The sequence below is a fragment of the Tinamus guttatus genome, unplaced genomic scaffold, assembly GCF_059628265.1.
Source record: "Tinamus guttatus ecotype Peru unplaced genomic scaffold, ASM5962826v1 Tinamus_guttatus_pri_ptg000472l, whole genome shotgun sequence".
Lineage (NCBI taxonomy): Eukaryota > Metazoa > Chordata > Aves > Tinamiformes > Tinamidae > Tinamus > Tinamus guttatus.
In genome coordinates this window covers 2,119,004-2,136,736 of record NW_028289006.1, presented here as the reverse complement: position 1 = coordinate 2,136,736, position 17,733 = coordinate 2,119,004, and the positions used below count along the sequence as shown (strand labels likewise).

The following is a 17,733-nucleotide window of genomic DNA, read 5'->3' as shown; positions in this document are numbered from 1 at the left end:
TTGACTCTTTGATAATCAACATTTCTGATCTGAAATAAAATTTGGAATAGAAACATACTGCAAGGTAAAAAATGAATGAAGGGAAAGTCATGGGGATATCAATAGTCCTAAGAATAGCTTACATTTCTATAATGCCTTTCATCTCACAGGAACCTAAAATACTATAGGGAGTATATCAATATTATATAGCAAAGCAGGGCTTGCAGTAAGGAAAAGATTATCTCCAAACTGCTGGCACGATTTAGCTAGGCAAAATATTTTTTAAAAAAATTAAATGCAGCTAGGACATTGTATTTAATTCCCCAGTTACTGTGAAAAGTTCTACTGAATCTTTATCAATGTCAAATGGCCGTGGCGACAGCTTTATGGTTATGCTGAGTAGCATTTTAATAAAAAAATGCTTAGCTGAAAACCAAGAGAAAGATTCTGTTTTAACACAAAGAAACCCCCATTATTGGCTGAAAAGGGCAGATAGCACAACAGACTGCTGAGAAGCTTCCTCTCACCCCAGTAGTGAAATTCATTTGGGCGTGGGGGGAGTCTCAGAAAGGAGCATTTTCCACATATCCAGAGACAGTCAACGAGTAAGTTTTCTAATTCTGGAATTAAGTACTTTCTGATAAAAGACCAAAGACCTTCCACAATCTTACACTATCTTTTCGAACCCTCTCCTGCACATATATTTTCAGAATGGTGATTATTTCAGTCCCAGTGCGTATCTTCAGGGAAGTCTGCCGAAGCGTGGGTATGAAGCCAGGATGACATCTACAGCAAGTGTTGAGCTCCATTTCATCTATATATTTCCAGGACAAAGCATATTTATTTCCTGGATGATGACTACACTGGCAAATATACCTTCTCAGATGGCATCCAATAATGATACAATAATTTATAATGGTCTGTGCACCTTCTGATCCTGGCAAACGGGTTTAGAAACATTCAGTCAATCTAGTAATTAAATTGGCTGAACATCTTTGTTCGTGCTTTGGAATGAACTTTCTCATAAAGATGAAACACAGGTGTAAAGAATAATGACTTTTTTTTTCAGTAAAGCTAGGTTCTGACAACCAAAGTGGTCAGCTATGGATAGAAGTGTATGATTCTAAGCACCAAGGACTTGCAGATATTACGGGTATTTTAAGTTAGCTCCTCTACAGATTCATTAAAATTAGGCAAGCTGTTCAAAGATATTATTTTCCTAATGACTTTTTTTCCTATATTTCCTAAATTACCCAAGCAAATGCTCAGATTTTATATACTTCCTCATTATTCAAACAGCATTTGTTAGGCTCTTGATGCTAAAATATTCCAGAGGGAAGGGCCACTTGCAAACTATTAGCTTCAAGCACACCTTCTATTACACTGTATTAGCTGCTGATACACTGGGGTGGGATTAGTCTGACAAGGCTCCCTAATTAACATAATCTTTTATACACATAAGGAGGGAAAATAAAGGAATTTCCAGATGACAATGCAAATGGTTTGAAACAAACTTTGCCCACAGAACTCTGTTTTTCTTGTGTATGCATAAGGACCCACCAGCATGAAACAGCTGGCTGAAGCAAGAGCACTGGGACTAGTATAAACAAGGCTAATACACACAAGGCTACGCAAGGTCCACTTTTTTTTTCTCTTTTTCAAATAGAAATTCTCATACACTTTTTTTTTTAAAAAAACGTAAAAACCTAGCTAAGATAATCACAGAAGTATTCTCTTGTGTTCTGCATATTCTTGCTAGTTTTAACCATGAAATGATAATGGAGATTCATTGCTCAAAGTGCATTAAAAGTGTCTACATGAGCAGAGAAAAAAGTCAGGTTTCTGTTGCAATTTTCAAAGAAGAAAGCCTCACCCAGTCTTCAGTGAGAATAGTGCATCATCCACCCCTCTCTGATTGAACTTCACCATGTAGCTGTGCATTTCAGGGTAGTTGTTGCGAATGTTCCTTTCTGTGCTGCCATTGGGAACCGTCCCAAAGCGGAAAGGGGGCGAGAAGTCATTAGGTTTCTGGAACTGGAGAGACAGAGGAAGAACAAATCTCAACATCTTTCAGCATGAAGCAGTCATCCACCTGGGAGAACACCTTCTCTTCAGAGAACCTATGTGCATTGTAACATGAAAGGTAGTCGCGACATTGTTCTAATGTCAAGTGGAAAACATTATTGAGAGGATATTACATGTCACTGTTTTCAAATATAAACAGCTCTTGTTAGTGTCTAAAAAAAAAACAAGGAATGAAATTCAGCAATCTCATCGTTTTGTCCAATCTGGATTAAGTGCATAAAATAGCCAGTGATCAAAGACGAAAAGTAGGCTAAATGAAAGAGAACAGGAAAAGCTAATAGGGAGGCAGGGAAGGGAAGGGGTTGAAACACAGTCAAGGAAATATTTTCAAGAAAATAAAATCTCTGTGTATTTTATCTACACAGTGCCATTCAGATTCTAAGAATTATCTTTTCCAGTTCTGTGGATGCTTCCTGACTCTGACTGAAGTAGAAAAGTAATTAATGAAAAGTGACAGAACACCTCCCGCCCGATTCACCAAATGAAAGACCAGCTTTCAAACTCTTGGGCAAATTTCCCAAATGAAATCGTATTAGTGGTTGCAAGGCACTAGTAACATTTGATGCCCAGAACACAGCTAGCAGAAGGAATACTCCAAACCTCTTGCTGCTCCTTGGAAACACATTCTTCATAACATTCCCCTACAGCTGCAAGGCTGTGAGATTTTATATGACACTCGCTTAATTCAAGTCATAATCAATGATCTCTGGAGTTTTATGAGAAGTAAAATTTAGACTGCCAAGTATATACACCCATTAAAACACCTAGAACCAGCAGATTGGAAGAAGCACAGAATTGTAGGCCAAGAACTGATTAAGAAGCACTAAAAAAATAAATAAATAAAATGCACAGATAGGTTAGATGGAGGAAAGCCCTCTCTTCTCTAGATGCATCAAGTAGTACTTTGCCTGATACTAGTTGTTGACTCTCAGCATACACTATATTTTGGGGGATTTTAAGAAGCATGTTAAGAACATGCTAACAACCAGACAAAACCTAGTTAACAGAGTAAGTGAATATATGTGATTGTGTGCTAGCAATTTTTATGGTAGAACATGGTTACAGTCTATACCTAAAGCTCCAAAGACAGTTAAACCTGACTCTTGAATTTGGCTGAAACCCCGTGCTGAACCCAGTGAACCTAGAAAAGGACCCCAAAGTTACTAAATGTACCACACAAATATCTATGCCCATTGTTAGAGGAAGGAAAACAGTGTATCTTAAGTTCACAGCATTTCATTAATGAGGCCAATTAGGAGCTCTGTATGAGAGCAGGTCGCAGCCCTGTTCACACCACTGGAATGAATGTATGGCACCTATTTCTTTGCACCAGTCAACTCATCTGGCTGTTCAGGGAATTCTCTCTCCAGTTTGGATGAGATGTGCTCACTTGTATGTGCACATATGAGTATGTGAGAGAGAACAAGTGACCCACCACTTCAAGCCAAAATGAAGGTCTGTTTGCTGAAACATGGGTTGGCACATCACCAAAAAGGAAGAATTTTCACATAGCATAAAACAGGCAGTAAGGTGCCTCTTAGAACCTTGTCATGCTCTCAAGGGACAAAGACAAGCTCATAGTCATCAAAACCAGTAATGAAAGCGAACTTTGAGGAGAGAAAAATCACTGCAGCATGCTGAAATTATTCTCTTTACCAAGCTGACGGGAGCAGCAGCTTGCGAGAACCACTGTGAGAAGAACATTGCCACACCAGGCACAAAGGAATACAGTCTCTCTCCTGACCTGCTAAAACAGAGGTTTGTAAACTGGGTGACTTGCTTCCCTGGAGGATGCAGACCTAATAATGTGGGGGTAGGGGAATCTCCTTCCTAGCTCCCACCTCCATAGGAAAGGCAGCTGGACAAGCAGCAGACAGGCGCAGCCAGTGTAGATGTAGCTGCAGCCTGACCTTTGCAGAGGCAGAAGCTATGACAGCCTCTCTCTGGGCCCAAAGACTATTAAGGAAAAAAGAGGCCTCAGCCAAGATCTATTTTATACCTCTATCCTCTTTTCCCAGTGATGAAATCCCTGGCTTTGTTTCTGTCACTGTGTTTATTAACTCAAACTAGAAAAGTTTGAGTCAAACTGGACTGTGATATGGGCTAGTGATGCCTCTCCCAAACTACCCTTTGTCATCCCTGCATTTCCAGGCTCAGCTTAACACCAGGCAGCCAAAGGCAAATGGTTCTGTAGCTCATTCTTAATCTCCTGAGCAATAAATAAATAACTGAAAACACTCCTCCTGAAGTAAATGACTGTTCTCTGTAACTGCAAAAGCATGTTTCCAGGGAAGGAAATCAGGCTGACGGTTTCTAAAAAAACATATTGCTATGCACTCACCATCCCTTACCCTTTATTCATTCCTCAGTCAGAACAGATCTGCAAATGCAAATCTGCAAATTCATCCCCACACACCCACATGAACAGACACACTTCAACCATAGTCTGGTGGACGATGAGACAGGAAGCAGTCTAAAAGGTTCCATATGGGATCTACACCAGAGATCTTTAACTTGAATGCCTAAGAGGAACATGCACACACATTCATCCTCAGCCACCTGGTTCTATGTTTGCAAAGCTGAAGGCAGTTGATGCCCAGTTGACTCAGCAGTCCATGGAGACAGTGAAAAGTTGCTAGCTTCTCCACCTGTGAGAAGTAACCTGCACACAACCTTCTGGCAACAGAAAACACCTGAAAAATCCCTATGTTTTCTGCTTGTTATTGTTAAGCACAGCTCAGTCCTGGAATGGAGGATTCTCCAAAAAGAGAATCTCTCTGGGGCTAGAAATGACTGGCTGCTCCTGAACTGACTTATGTCCCACATAACTCATAGTGAAGGAGCATCAAGACATGCAAGCCTTCTTTGAAAACATACGGGGTAAATTGAGGAGTGTGTCTTATCCTGGCAACAAGGTGGAATAGCTCATGTAGAGGAGTTAGAGAAAATCCATATGGAGGAAAGTTAATTGATAATTAACTTTGATAATTAAAAATTGATAATAAAGAGCTCAGTAAGGAAAGCCAGTCGTAAATCTGCCTTGAGGCCTGGAGGAGGTAACGCTTTTGGCAGACTAGTCCAGGATGAGTCTGAGAGATGATGAGACAGGAGCTGAGGCACAATGCAGAAGCAATCACATGGAGCCAGCCTGTGCAAAGGTAATCTCAAGGCCTCTACCATACAGAAAAAAGGAATTAACTATGGATATTGACAGAAATGGTCTGGATTTAGATTACTGAGAGTACTCTTAGATCACTTCAAATAAATGCTACTCTTGCCAAGGACCTAAATCACAGCCACTCTGCCCCAGGTATCCACTAACAAGAGCCCTTGTGAGGCTCCATCTAGAAATATTGTGATAACGGGAGGGAAAGCTAAGTACAACAACTTCACCAGTTGCTGAGCAAATCCCAGCTGCCAAGCATCATAGGAAGCAGCAAACGGCTGCACAGGGTCTGCATATCTGCTTTTAAGTCCCAATTCACATTTCCCTGCAGCACAGGCCCTCCCCATATCTACCTTGAGGGGTCACTGCCTGGGAGGTACCCATAGGGCTTGACTGTAGTCTTGCATCCAAATAAACCCAGGAGGAGGTATATCCCCAGCTGAAGCCTTCTACTCACTCCTCACATGGCGTCAGGCGTGTGATATACCCATCATATACAAGATGATGTGACTTCATTCACCCAAGGGACACGATTCTTGAGAGGGCTCACTTCCCATCACACATTTTGGGTGGAAGATGAAAGCCACAGAATGGGGTCCTTGTGCTGTCCAATCTGGATGTGAGAAACAGGCATTAAGTATGCCTGAAGGGCTGGAATGGCTTTTGGGCATGAGGCACCTGAGTTCAGAGCCCATCAGTAGCTCACCCCTTCAATCCCTCTTTCTGCAAACTGAAATTGGGCTGCATTACGTCCAAATCTGACACTGGCTTTGGGAAAGTAACCTCTCAGAGTCAGAGACCAGAAATCTTACTGCTCTGGAGAGCAATAAACACCCATGCTGGGGGCTATTAGCACATTCAGAGTGCACAGCCCCTTTCACACTCCCCCTGCAACTCGCCATGAGAGCTGTTGGGAGCAGCAGCGAGAGCGGTTTTAAGTGGCTTGTCTGGCAGAGCCATTTCATTAGCAATTTGGAGCCTTGCCGTGCAGAAAGCAGCACTGTTCTCAGATGTTCGAATATCAATCTGCATAATGAAACAGGTGATAGGAGTTCTTCCCATTCAGGCAGCCAAAATTGGAGGGGATTCAGGAATGAGAGGAAGGGGTTATGTCTAATTGGCCACAATTAAGTTGATGAGTTCTTTTTTTTTCTTTTTTTAAATATATTGTCTATCACCAAATGGTTCCCACAGAAAGGCGCATCTGCACTTATTTGTCTGCCTGATGTAGGCCGTGTTTACACTGTAAAGTGTTTGCCAATAGCATTGAAAGCAGTTTCCCAAACTCAGCAAGCTCTCCCAGCAAAAAGGCTCTCTTTTGTCAGCAGACCTTCTTTTATATTGCTGAAAACAAAACAACAATAACAACAAAAATCCTGCTGGATAACATAATGAGCTGGTAAAACTGTGAGTGGTGTGTACAAGCGCACGTGCATGCAGTGCCTCTACACAGATTGTTTGGGAGGAGGACAACTCCCACTTTATAAGACCCAGGCCCTTAGATTAAATTTTCTCCCACCCAGCCTGCAGCTTTCCTCTAGGCTCTGTGTCAGATCTGCCAGCCCCCTCAGGATGTTTTGGATAACTCTAGTGCATCTGAATTGGCTCTAGACATCTCCTTTTGCACAAATGAATCTCACCACTGGAGCACTCGGCCCTCAGCACAGCTTCTGTCACTGATGCACAGCCATGAGCAACAGACAGCCCAAAGCACCCACCACTCTCTTGAACTTGCCCATCAGTGGAGTCACAACTTCTTGTGCAGGCTCCTAGAAACCAGCACTTTGCTTTCTCTTTTGGCAGCTGTATAACCAACAGACATCCACTGTGACACAGGCCTGACGTCTCTAAAAAAGATGCCATTTATTAGTGAGTTGGAACATAAGATTTAGTGATATGAGTCTAAAAAAGAAAAGCAAAGACTGTGCTCAAGTGTTTAATTTTAGCACAATCTCTCTGTATTGTCCAATCCTTGATTGTCCCCTCTTGGTCTGGTTCAGCCACATGTCACAACAATCAACTTGTGCCTCTCTTCTTTGCCTGAAAATCCAGTCAGGCTTTTTTTCACAAGAGCTTCAGCAAGAAATTGTTAAAAAATCTAGATTGAGTCTGTGTTTTTTAGGTCTGGCTCCAATGTGCCTCTATGCCTGCACTTAATTCTTGATGGCCTACTCATATCCACAACAACATCCCTTCCCTCAGGTCCCTTTCTAACTTATTCACTTAAGAAATGAACCCCTTCACTGCTAACCATGCACAATGCCACAGAATAACAGACCTATGGGTATTGCCCTGAGAAACTGCCTGCTCAACTCCTCTCTTTTCAGGAGGATTCATCTAGATATCACTACTCCTTGCAGGTCTTTGTCTAGCCTGTTGTGAAACACATCTACTTCTGGAAACTTCCACATTCCGTAGGCAAGGCACCTGAAAGTTCTTCCAGCACCCAAACTAAAGCTTCCACGCTGCAATCCAAGTACACTACTTTCTGTCATACGCTACCTTTTTTTTTTGGCCCTGAAGGCCAATGAGCTTTTTTTCTCCAAGTTCTCACTTTGAAGCTAAAAAGGCACAGTTCCTTCAACTGCCTTTTCAGTTCCTTTCCCTGTAAACCATATTATCTAGACCTCCAACCATTCTTTTTGCTGTCCTCTGTCTGTATCCAGTGGATCTTCCCTTGACTTGTCTTTGGTTGGTAAATATGCTCTTGACTCCACTAAGAGCAATCAGAGCAGGACCCCAAGGTGTTCACAAAACCTTATGTTAAAAAAGCTTGTAGCAACCCAAAACCAAGGAGATAAAAGCACTGCTGGAAAGAGGCAATGATCATTATTACTCTTCTCAGTGACTTTGTATTTTATGACTTTTCTGTGGTCTTTTGGCTTGTTAGGTGCAGACTGCAAGGACTTTAAGGTGATGACTGTGGCTTGGTCTGCATTCAGAAGATAACTAACTTGTTTCTGAAATGTCAGTCATCACTGTTAGCACCATCTTCTTAGCTTTTCCTGGATTCTTTTTTTTTCTTATTCACTTTGGTCATGTACACAAGCACATGAATTCTATTACCTATCCTGGTAGAGTAAGTGCTCTACAGATTCTCAGTGAGGAGACCAATCTATCGGTATGTTGGTACAGGGCATTTTTACATTGCTACAAGGGCTTCCAAAGTAGGAATATGTCAACACAGCATCACAGATAGAAAATCATATTTCAGGTCTAAATCATAGCACTGGTACAATAACCTGTCAGCAGGGCAGGCTAAAGAGATGATGCTACTCATTCTTCTATTACTTGTGAATCTTTTCAAGCTTTCTTGTCTTTGCCAGTCAAACAATATAAGCCTTGATTTATAAACAAAACAAAAAATGAACAACATAAAATTCAATATAATACAGCTTTGGGATGGTATAAAAATACCCCATGCTCCCTCAGACCTTCATTTTGTGTTTTATCTTACTATTAAATATCCCGTGATGTTTCGAATTTGCTGGCCTTGCTTTGCATACTGTTTTCACCCATGAATTATTCTGTATGATTCTGAAGAGAGTTATCAGTATTAATATAGCTGACTGGAGCAAAGGTGGCAAAGAATTAAGGACTATTTTAAAGGAAGATGCAGGGTACATCAGACCCACAAACACAAAGGAAAATGACTGTGAGTGTCCAGTGTTGTAATAGTCAAAGGTGGGTCAGGGAAGGAAACAAAGCAACCCAGGGACATACAGAGGTGTGTGAGGGGAGGCAGGAAAAAGCAAAAGAAAGGCGTTTAAAAATAGCAATCTTAAAAATAGTTGTCCTTGTAAAATAACTCAGATGAAAGCAGAGATCCAATTGGTGGGAGCAGCGGCCATCACATGCAGTTATTGCCAGAGCGATGCACACAGTAGGACTGTACAGCCTCCTTGCAAGCTGGATTGCTCTGTGCCGACCAGCTCTGTGCTGCTTCTACTCTGAGCAGAACACCACAAACCTCGGGCAGTGAGGTCTCTCATCTTGAACAGATGGCATTTCAGGGCTCCAGCATCTTCCTCAGCCAGACCTATACAAGCTTGCCAGGACCACACCACCTTTCTGCTGGTCCAGGCTTTAGAGACACATCAGGCCTACGGGGTCACTGCAGGATCAGAGCACAACATGCAGGCTGAATCCATCCACTACCAACAAACCAGGCAACTCATGGGATTGTACTGCTCACCTGCTGAGAGTGTGTGGACTTTCTGTGTAGCCTCTTCACCCAAAAAAAGCCTCCAAAACATCCTCATGACACATTTAGCAAGCTATCAGCTTCACATCAGTCTCATTGTTGAATGTTCCTCAGGCCTGACCAGAGAACAATGCCTATAGTGGAACTACTGACCTTCACCAGCCAGACACAAAAGTTCCTTTCACAATCCTCATATTAGTAGATATGGTATTGTTTGAGTACAGCCATGCTTGCCACAATTAAGTAGGCTATGGGAAGTACAGTATACATAGCTTTTGCATGCATATGAGTAAAGGATATAGATCATTCATCTACTTCAGCATTAAATTGTGCCATATGTGCCATTCTTGGAAGTCTACTTCCCTCTCAAACACAATGGGGCAAAAGGCACAAGATGCATAATATGAACGAAGCATGGAGCAGAAATTTGTGAGGTAAGAAAGATGCTGGTTACTCCACTCACATTAATATCATCGGAAGTGTAGATTTTGCTTCAGAGGGAGGAAATTTACTGGTCAAAAGGACCTTGAAAAGTGAGGTGGTAGCTAAATGCATAGCAGTTTTAAACCTGTTTTGTTTGCAAGTGATACAAATAATTCACAATTTTTGAAACTTTCTGAGAAATTAAGGTTACATAGGTTGGGGGGGGGGGGAGTTTACATTTTTCAGACATTCTCATGAAGGAAGGCAGGTCAGAGCTTCCTGTCTTGTGACTAATAATAATAGCCAGCTTGCTTCAGCAACTAATACCTGGATTCCAAACACTGGACAGTAGAGTGAAACCCTGTGCATATCTGGAAAACCTCCCAAAGATTTCAGTGGGGCCAGAGTTTGCATCCAAGTAATTAGAAAAAACTGTTTATCTCACCAGTGTAATTTCTAAAGCATCACTAAACAATGGGAGACAACATAAAAACCAGAACAATCAAAGCAGGGCATCACAGTACAAACCCAAATGTGGGAGATAAGGCTTTCCTTCAGCCTCAAGATGAAAGCTGCCTGACAGGAACCCATCTGTAAGTGGATGACAGCTGAGAAATGAAAGTCATACCACTCCCTTGAGATACTAGAACTGGTGCACCTGAAGCAGACAAGTCTGTTGAGCCAGATCCAGGGAAAACTTTGAATATTCAAAGGCCAGGAAAAAGCAGGGCTCCTTTCCACCAGGTCATGTAAAAATGCCTGGGAACATACAACCTGCAAACATTTAGCAAATATATATATGCACAAATAACTTTAAATATCTCAGTTGCTAGGGTAATGCAATGAAATGTGGGGGAAGGCTTTTGCGTTTTTTATGATCTTGTAGATCTTATGCTCTCATCCCTTTCCCACCAGCATTTCAATCCTGATCATTCAGATGAAGGAGGCCAGCTCTCATCTCTCACACTGCCAGTTCTAGTGGCAGAGCCATTGTCTTCTATTTGACTGCAGAATACCAAGTACATTTATGGCAGTATATAAATAATAAAAATATTCATTGCCTCCCTCTCTGCTGACTTATACTGACGTGAAAAACAGGACGATCTTTTGCTTCTCTCCTCCCTTCGCCCCATTATGTAACTCTCAGAAGAAAGCCTTTTCCCGACTGCCAAACGATTAACATAGAAGTGACCAAACATGTCCAGAGTCTCTGAGGGGTTAATTCCAAGAGTCATCTGAAAGAAGGAAAGAAAAAAAAGGAACAGTGAACAGTGACTGCTGCCTGAGGAATGCCAAGGCAGTGAATCTAGAGGAATACAAAGCTGCAAGCTAGGACTCTGCCACATCCTAACAGACTTCACTCCTCCAGCAATTCTCACCTGTTCTGCCTGCAAAACCCAAGGAGTCATGTTCTTCCCCCTGCCAGCAAGGATGACTTAAGCCTACGGTCTTACTTAGCATATCTACTCTCCAAGTATCACCTGCTTAAGTTCTTGACTAAAACACATTTTTACTGCTGCTAATCCTGAAGAATTCCATTACAATTTTCTACTTCCACTAAATTCCTCCAGATTAACAGACAGACTCCTGAGAGACTCAGTCAAGGCTAAAGCGTATCACAGTCTCCTTGCTGCTCTATGGTACTCAGCATTGAGCTTAATAAAGAGGGAGACTGACAAATAAACTAGGACTGAAGCGGGGGGAGAGGAGCTGGAAAAAAAAAACATTCTTGAAAACTCACTGATTTTAAACATTTATAGCTTTAAAACTACTGAATGACTTTGCAGCATACCAGCACAGAAGTTTGTTCGGAGGATCTCATGAAGCATAAAAATCACACCAATTTGAAGAATGTAGAATGACTAAATCTACAATAAATGCACCCATCTATAATAAGAAAACCCTGAGATCATATCTATGTATACAATAAGTGTAACCATCAGTTAGTAAGATACATGTTACCACCGTATTTCATAAGGTATTAATATGAAGATTTTGTTTTGATACATATTTGAAGAAATAAAATACATAATGCACTACATAGCATTTCTGTATAGAGCATGCTATAGTAAATGACAATTTACAAATAGGTACATAGCAATCATTGGATTTTAAGGCATAAAATTTAGGATTTATCTGAATTTTCTGCATTTCACAATAAATCAGTGTTTGTTATATCAACCAATAGTCAACACCACAAATGTTATATATAAAGGTTACTCTCAAGCACAAGGCAGAACACAGTTCAACCTATTTGCGGTAAGATGTCCTCCCAGAGAAACGCTGTGAAGAGAAATTCAACTCCACTCTATGACATAATTTTTGATGCTTGGAGGGTTTTTTTTCCTCATTTTTTCTCCATCTTGGTTTTTTTTTTTTGTTGTTGTTGTTGTTCTAGTAAGATATGTCCTAGGTTAGGGCTTTTTGCTTTTTGAATATTTTAAAAAGGTTCTGATTCATATCCAAGAGGACAAAATTAAAAGTTGCATGGTCTTATTATGTCTAGCTAATTCATAATCTCCACAAAGGTTTCCTGAACAATAAAAATCATAGTACTGTTGAAAGAACTGTATATATTCTGCATTTGGAGACTGCCATAAAGCTTACTTTGTGTCAGGCAGGAATCCATAAAAGAACCACAAATGTTTCTTAACAGTAACACATGATCCCCTGGAAGATTTGTACTGCCTCCAAGCCACCCTACCAGACCCTCTTCCTTCTAACAGACCTTATGATGTGAAAGAGTGAGCCCCACTTTTGATCTCCATTGAAAATTTGTGGCTGATATATAAAGCTGTTCTACGTTTTTCCTAACCTTCTCCAGAGCATGTATTTGTTGTATAAAATCTGCAAGCTCAGAAAAGCATTTAACTTCAATCATCATGTGAATAATAGCTCATTGACTTTAATGTCGCCACTCATGAGCACAAAGTTAAGCACATGCTTAAGTGTTCTGCATATCTGGGATCCTTGTATAATTTAGATTTAATGTGCTGCAGAGTACAATGTGGGAAATAATTCATTTTTCAGTTCCATGGCCAAGCATCTATTACTGCAGGAATAAAGCAGATGCTTCTTCGCAGGTTTTTCAGTGAGATTTTCATTTTGCATCAACCTGAAATGTTTTATTCAGCTCAAAATAATGTGTTGTTTTGTTTTTTGGTTATTTCATTTCATCCCTTTCCTTTGTCAAAGAAAACATCTTTTTTAAAAATGTAGGTCAATTTTTAAATGAGTAGTGCCTTTAGAAAGACAAGTAAAAATACGCATCAAAAACATCAAAATATTTTGTTTCAAGTATATCAAAATGAGATATTTGGCAAATGTCAGAATTTCCTTCTGCCTTCCTGCAGTCTCACCACTTTTTTAAAAAAATCAGGTAGTTTTGATTTCAAAATTAAGCTTTTGGAAAAAAATCAATATCTGATCTGTGCTGCACAGAAAAAGGCCCCTCTTCTCAAAATTTCATTGACATCCTAGAAAGCAAATAAGTCAAATTCATGCAATATTTCCAGAAATCTATATTAATTTGCGAAGATGCAGGAATCCATTTCTCTTCTTTTTATGTCAATTAAAAAATTACCATTTTGACACTTTACTAGCTTCTTTGGCATTTTCAACTAATTCTTAGGCATGGATACTATTTTATTATTATTATTAAACTACTGCATTCTAAATGATTTTATTTAAATGCCCTGCCAGCCATCCGCATTTGCTTTTCTTCCATTACCACTGTTTATGAATGGAAATTATGTGCAGCTATTAGATTATTTCACACATTCGTTCATTTCATATAATCTTCCCTGTATTTATTGCCTTCGTTAGACTGAAATACTGCAGGCACTTGTTTCTCTAATGTGTCTGCAACTTCCCCATTATTGGAAATTGGGTTATATCTCCTGATTACAGCCAGACAGAAGCCAGACCCGGGCACAGGCTGCAGTAGCCTGCGACAGGCCGTGTTGCCAGCGGGGCTTTCGCAGGGGGCCTGGGCCACGAGGGCCCCCCGTGCGAGCCGCAGCCCGAAGGGGCAGGTTTGCATTTGCACAGCGCTCTGGCTAGGCTCATTAGTGCTGCCACGAGACCAAGCCTTGCGCCTGGGGGGAAGCTGCCCCGTGCCGGCACGGCTCCATCACTTCCAGGAGCAGATCCAACCTCTCCACTTGGCTGAGCAAAGCGGACAGGCGGACGCAGTTGGTGCTGGTTTGGTATCTGTACAGGAGGAGGGCGATTCAGCAAGCTCTACAGGACCTCGTCAGAGCGCAGGGAGCACACGTGAAGGGGTAAAAGGATTTCCTATCCAACCAACTCCGCCTACAAGATTCATTAGGCCACTGCTGCTCTCAAGGAAGAGCAGACTTTTCTCCCTAAAACTGTTCACAGGTATAGGAGAAATCAGCTACAAGAGCAATAATTTGAAATACAATTTAGCAGCTGCAAGGGTTAATGTGGAGGAGTTAACAGCCAAAGTGATGTGGGTTCCTGGGTCAGTTCTGGCATCAGTTCCTGAACAGCTGAGCAGAACAGGGCAGTAGAGCTGAGCAGGGTGGGTGTAACCAGAGTGCAGCCTCAGAGCTAGAGGACAGAGTGGCAAATGTCATGAAGCTCAGCATAGCAAGTCTCCTACCACCCTCCATCTCACCTGTTACCCCTGCACAGGGATAGGGTTCCTGTCCTATTCAGATAGGCCTGCTCAAGCATCCCCATCACACAGCAGGGACATGACGTTAGTCACTGTCTTCCATGTCACTGGAAAGAAAATGCTGGGGCAGAGCCAAGAAACCAAGCCCTTAAATAGCAGGAGTATTTCAGCTCATTTTTCTGGGGAAACCAAAGGTCAACAGCTGTGACTATCTCTTGCAGTGGCTTGTCCTAGTCAAGGCCCACAGCATCCAAGGAGGCCTCCTAGGTGGGTGTTACAGTGGCGTAGCCAGCCTGACCTTGGTAAGTTTTCCCCAGCCAGGCACAGTAACAGGCTTTGTGAGTGCATCTGGCATTCTGGCTGCTGTACAGTGTCAGTGGGATACCTTCCCCAGGTACTGTTATGCTACAATAGCATTTGTTAGCAGATCTGAGTCTCGGGAAAGAGGAAGAATATGCCTTAAAGTGACCAGTCCCTATGTATCAGTTTGGATTACATTCTCTGCTGGATACAGGTGCCTTCCCCAGCTGACACAGCAGGTCAAGAGGTTTATATTTCAGTCCTGCCATGGAAATGAGTTCTCCCATTGGAGATGAAAGACCTGAGAGCCATACGCTCTCCTCTTGGTCTCCTGGCACTGGTCAGCAACTGGCTCATTTGAAAGACTGAATTGACCAATTTAAACTGGCAGGAAAGCAGAAGAGCACAGCACGCATCCATGTCCCCGAGGTAGAACTCTGCCCTGTACAGGAGAAGCAGCACTGCGAGTCCTACTTTAGGACCTCACTGAGGAAGTAAGTGAAGTACAGGCAGTGTTCACACATTGGAAGAGGAAAAAAATAGGATATTCAAAAGGATGAATTCCTCCCAAACCCAGACATCCTGAAACACTTGTTTCAAAGGATGCCTAAATGGCTTCTCTGAAATTCTGGCTGCACACATAAAGTGAGTGAAAATTCATTAGCCCTGAAGATCAAGCTTATTCACCCAGGTCTTTTGGACAGAGCCATTTCCACCTGCCAATATTTTTCAGAGGCAGCAGTTGGCTTTCAGTTTTTACCGGGCAATTTTCATCTGATTCCAGATTCTGTGGTAAAACACCATCATTTTATCCAAACATTTCATTTGCACTAGCTACTGTGTTTGAGGCATGCCCGTGATGTGTTCTTCCCCAAGAAACACACTATATATGCTTTATGATAGCAAAAGCAAACCCTGGCATGTCAGCAAATAAAAGAGGAAGACAATGATCTCAGTGTAATGCACACAGGAGACCCCACAGTGATATTGACCAAGATGGTCCCGAAGATCTGTATCCAAGGCTCTATCAAGCTCCAGGAGTTCTCACTTTCAATTGATATTTCATACACATATCTCTGCAGGTACAAAGAATACCTTGAAAAACATGAGAATCAAAAAGTAGTGCTCTCTGTGAGCCTAGGCACAGCCTGAACAATAGCTCAGGGGTATGAACTACCCCACCTAGCTCAAACAGTTGAAAACCTAATATGTTAACTCTTTTTATGGCTGCCTGGTTTTGAACAGGTGCCCTTCAACCTGAGGGAGTTCACAGACTCTAAGGTCTCCATAAGATAGCTCAGAATAGCCCTTAAGCAGCTTCCCACACCCATAACAACCTCCCCCTGAGAGAAAAGCATCTCCCTACCCTTGCTTATCACAGAGGAATGCAACTGAGGCTGAAATGAAAACAAACAACAGAAGGACTTCTCCATGGATTGTGTTATTCTGTGTCATATTTCACTCCAGGAATAAAACAATGAAAAGGGAAAAAAAAACTTTAAAATGAACACACAATAGATTTTCTAACCTACTGCATAGGACACTGTATACACAGGGGGCCTAGCCACCATTTATTTCTAGCCTATCATGGAGGACTCAAGAGACAGTAATTATAACCAGTCCAGCAGTAGCACACTAACACGTACAGTTTTCTTGCTGCTGTTCTCAATAACAGTGTGTGCAGCCTATTGCTATGGAGTTGTCCTACAATGATGACCCCTGAAGCAGCCCCAGTGATTTTGTAATGAATTCAGCATGAGCAAAGAAGTCTCACAACACTCAATTCCTTGTGAGTAACCTCACAGCAAAACAAAAATAAAGTGGTGTGCACAGACTGAGACCTTCGTAAGCCAAACAGTGCTACCTTGCATGCATGAACAATCTCCTTAAAATCCTCAGTGTGTAGAGCCCAGCAGAAGCAAATGCTCTGTGAGAACAAAATGCAGCGCATGTAAACAAGGCAGAAAAATACTCTCTGAACAGGGAAAGATGTGCTAAGCCTCCAAAGCCTTGAAAAAAAAATGAGAGTATAACTTAAAATACAAGCAACAGTAAATCAACAAAGTCACACTGATTTACCCCCATGGGCAAAACTAGTCCCCAGAATAAACTAACATCATATTTGCTATTCAAGTGGCTACAGTTCCCACACAGACAAATTATTTTGTCCCAAAAGAAACAGGATACAGCCATTAAACACATCATCTTCAAAACTCGAGCAAATCATTTTTTTTGCCAGTCAAGGTGTAGTTTGGGATCATACCTGCAAGTACAGTTCAGTCCTGTTTCCATAGTTTATTCCTGAAGTATTTTTAATATGTAAAAACATGACTGAATACCAGAGAAGAGCAACTGTGCTATCTACACCAATATTACGACTCTGAAAAAAAATGGACGCATCACCAGCAAAAGCAGAGAAAAGAGGAGAGAGCAGCCTCTTCTGCTTTTGGTGTACAGGTGGATCCATTACCTTTTTGTCGCTCAAGCCAGACACCTGGTCCACGTATTCTTCTTGGATCATGAAGGCAGCCAGGTTGGCAGTGTAGCTGGCCAGGAAGATGACAGCAAAGAAGGCCCACACAGACACCATGATCTTGCTAGTAGTACCCTTGGGATTCTGCACTGGCACAGAGTTGTTGAACACCAGCCCCCACAGCAACCAGATAGCTTTGCCAATGGTGAAAGAGGGACCTCCCGGCTCTAGAGCAATTGAGAAACAAAATCCCATGGTGAGCACCTGTTAACAAGTGGTCTGCGTTTCCCTTTGCATGTTTACTTCAGAGATAACAGCAGTTTCTATTCCCATATGAGAAGAATTTCCACATTTGCAGCTATGTTCATGACACTGTATCCAAGCAAAGTGAATGAAAAGTGCTTTTTTTTTAATAAAAAGTGTTTTTCTTAAAAGAAAAAATTCACCTTTCAAAAGATTTC

General features: G+C 41.7%; 1 protein-coding gene across 4 annotated transcripts in view; it reads right to left on the bottom strand.

Moving 5' to 3' along the window:
• GRIN2B (glutamate ionotropic receptor NMDA type subunit 2B) overlaps positions 1–17,733 on the bottom strand; it is a 238,537-nt gene that overhangs the window by 6,389 nt on the left and 214,415 nt on the right. For all 4 annotated transcript variants that reach the window (XM_088532849.1, XM_088532847.1, XM_088532846.1 and 1 more), the window contains exons 10-11: positions 17,270–17,499; positions 1,853–2,013 (exon numbers count right to left, since the gene is read on the bottom strand). In XM_088532849.1, coding sequence (XP_088388975.1) covers positions 1,853–2,013; positions 17,270–17,499 — 391 coding nt within the window. The remainder of the gene's footprint in view (positions 1–1,852; positions 2,014–17,269; positions 17,500–17,733) is intronic.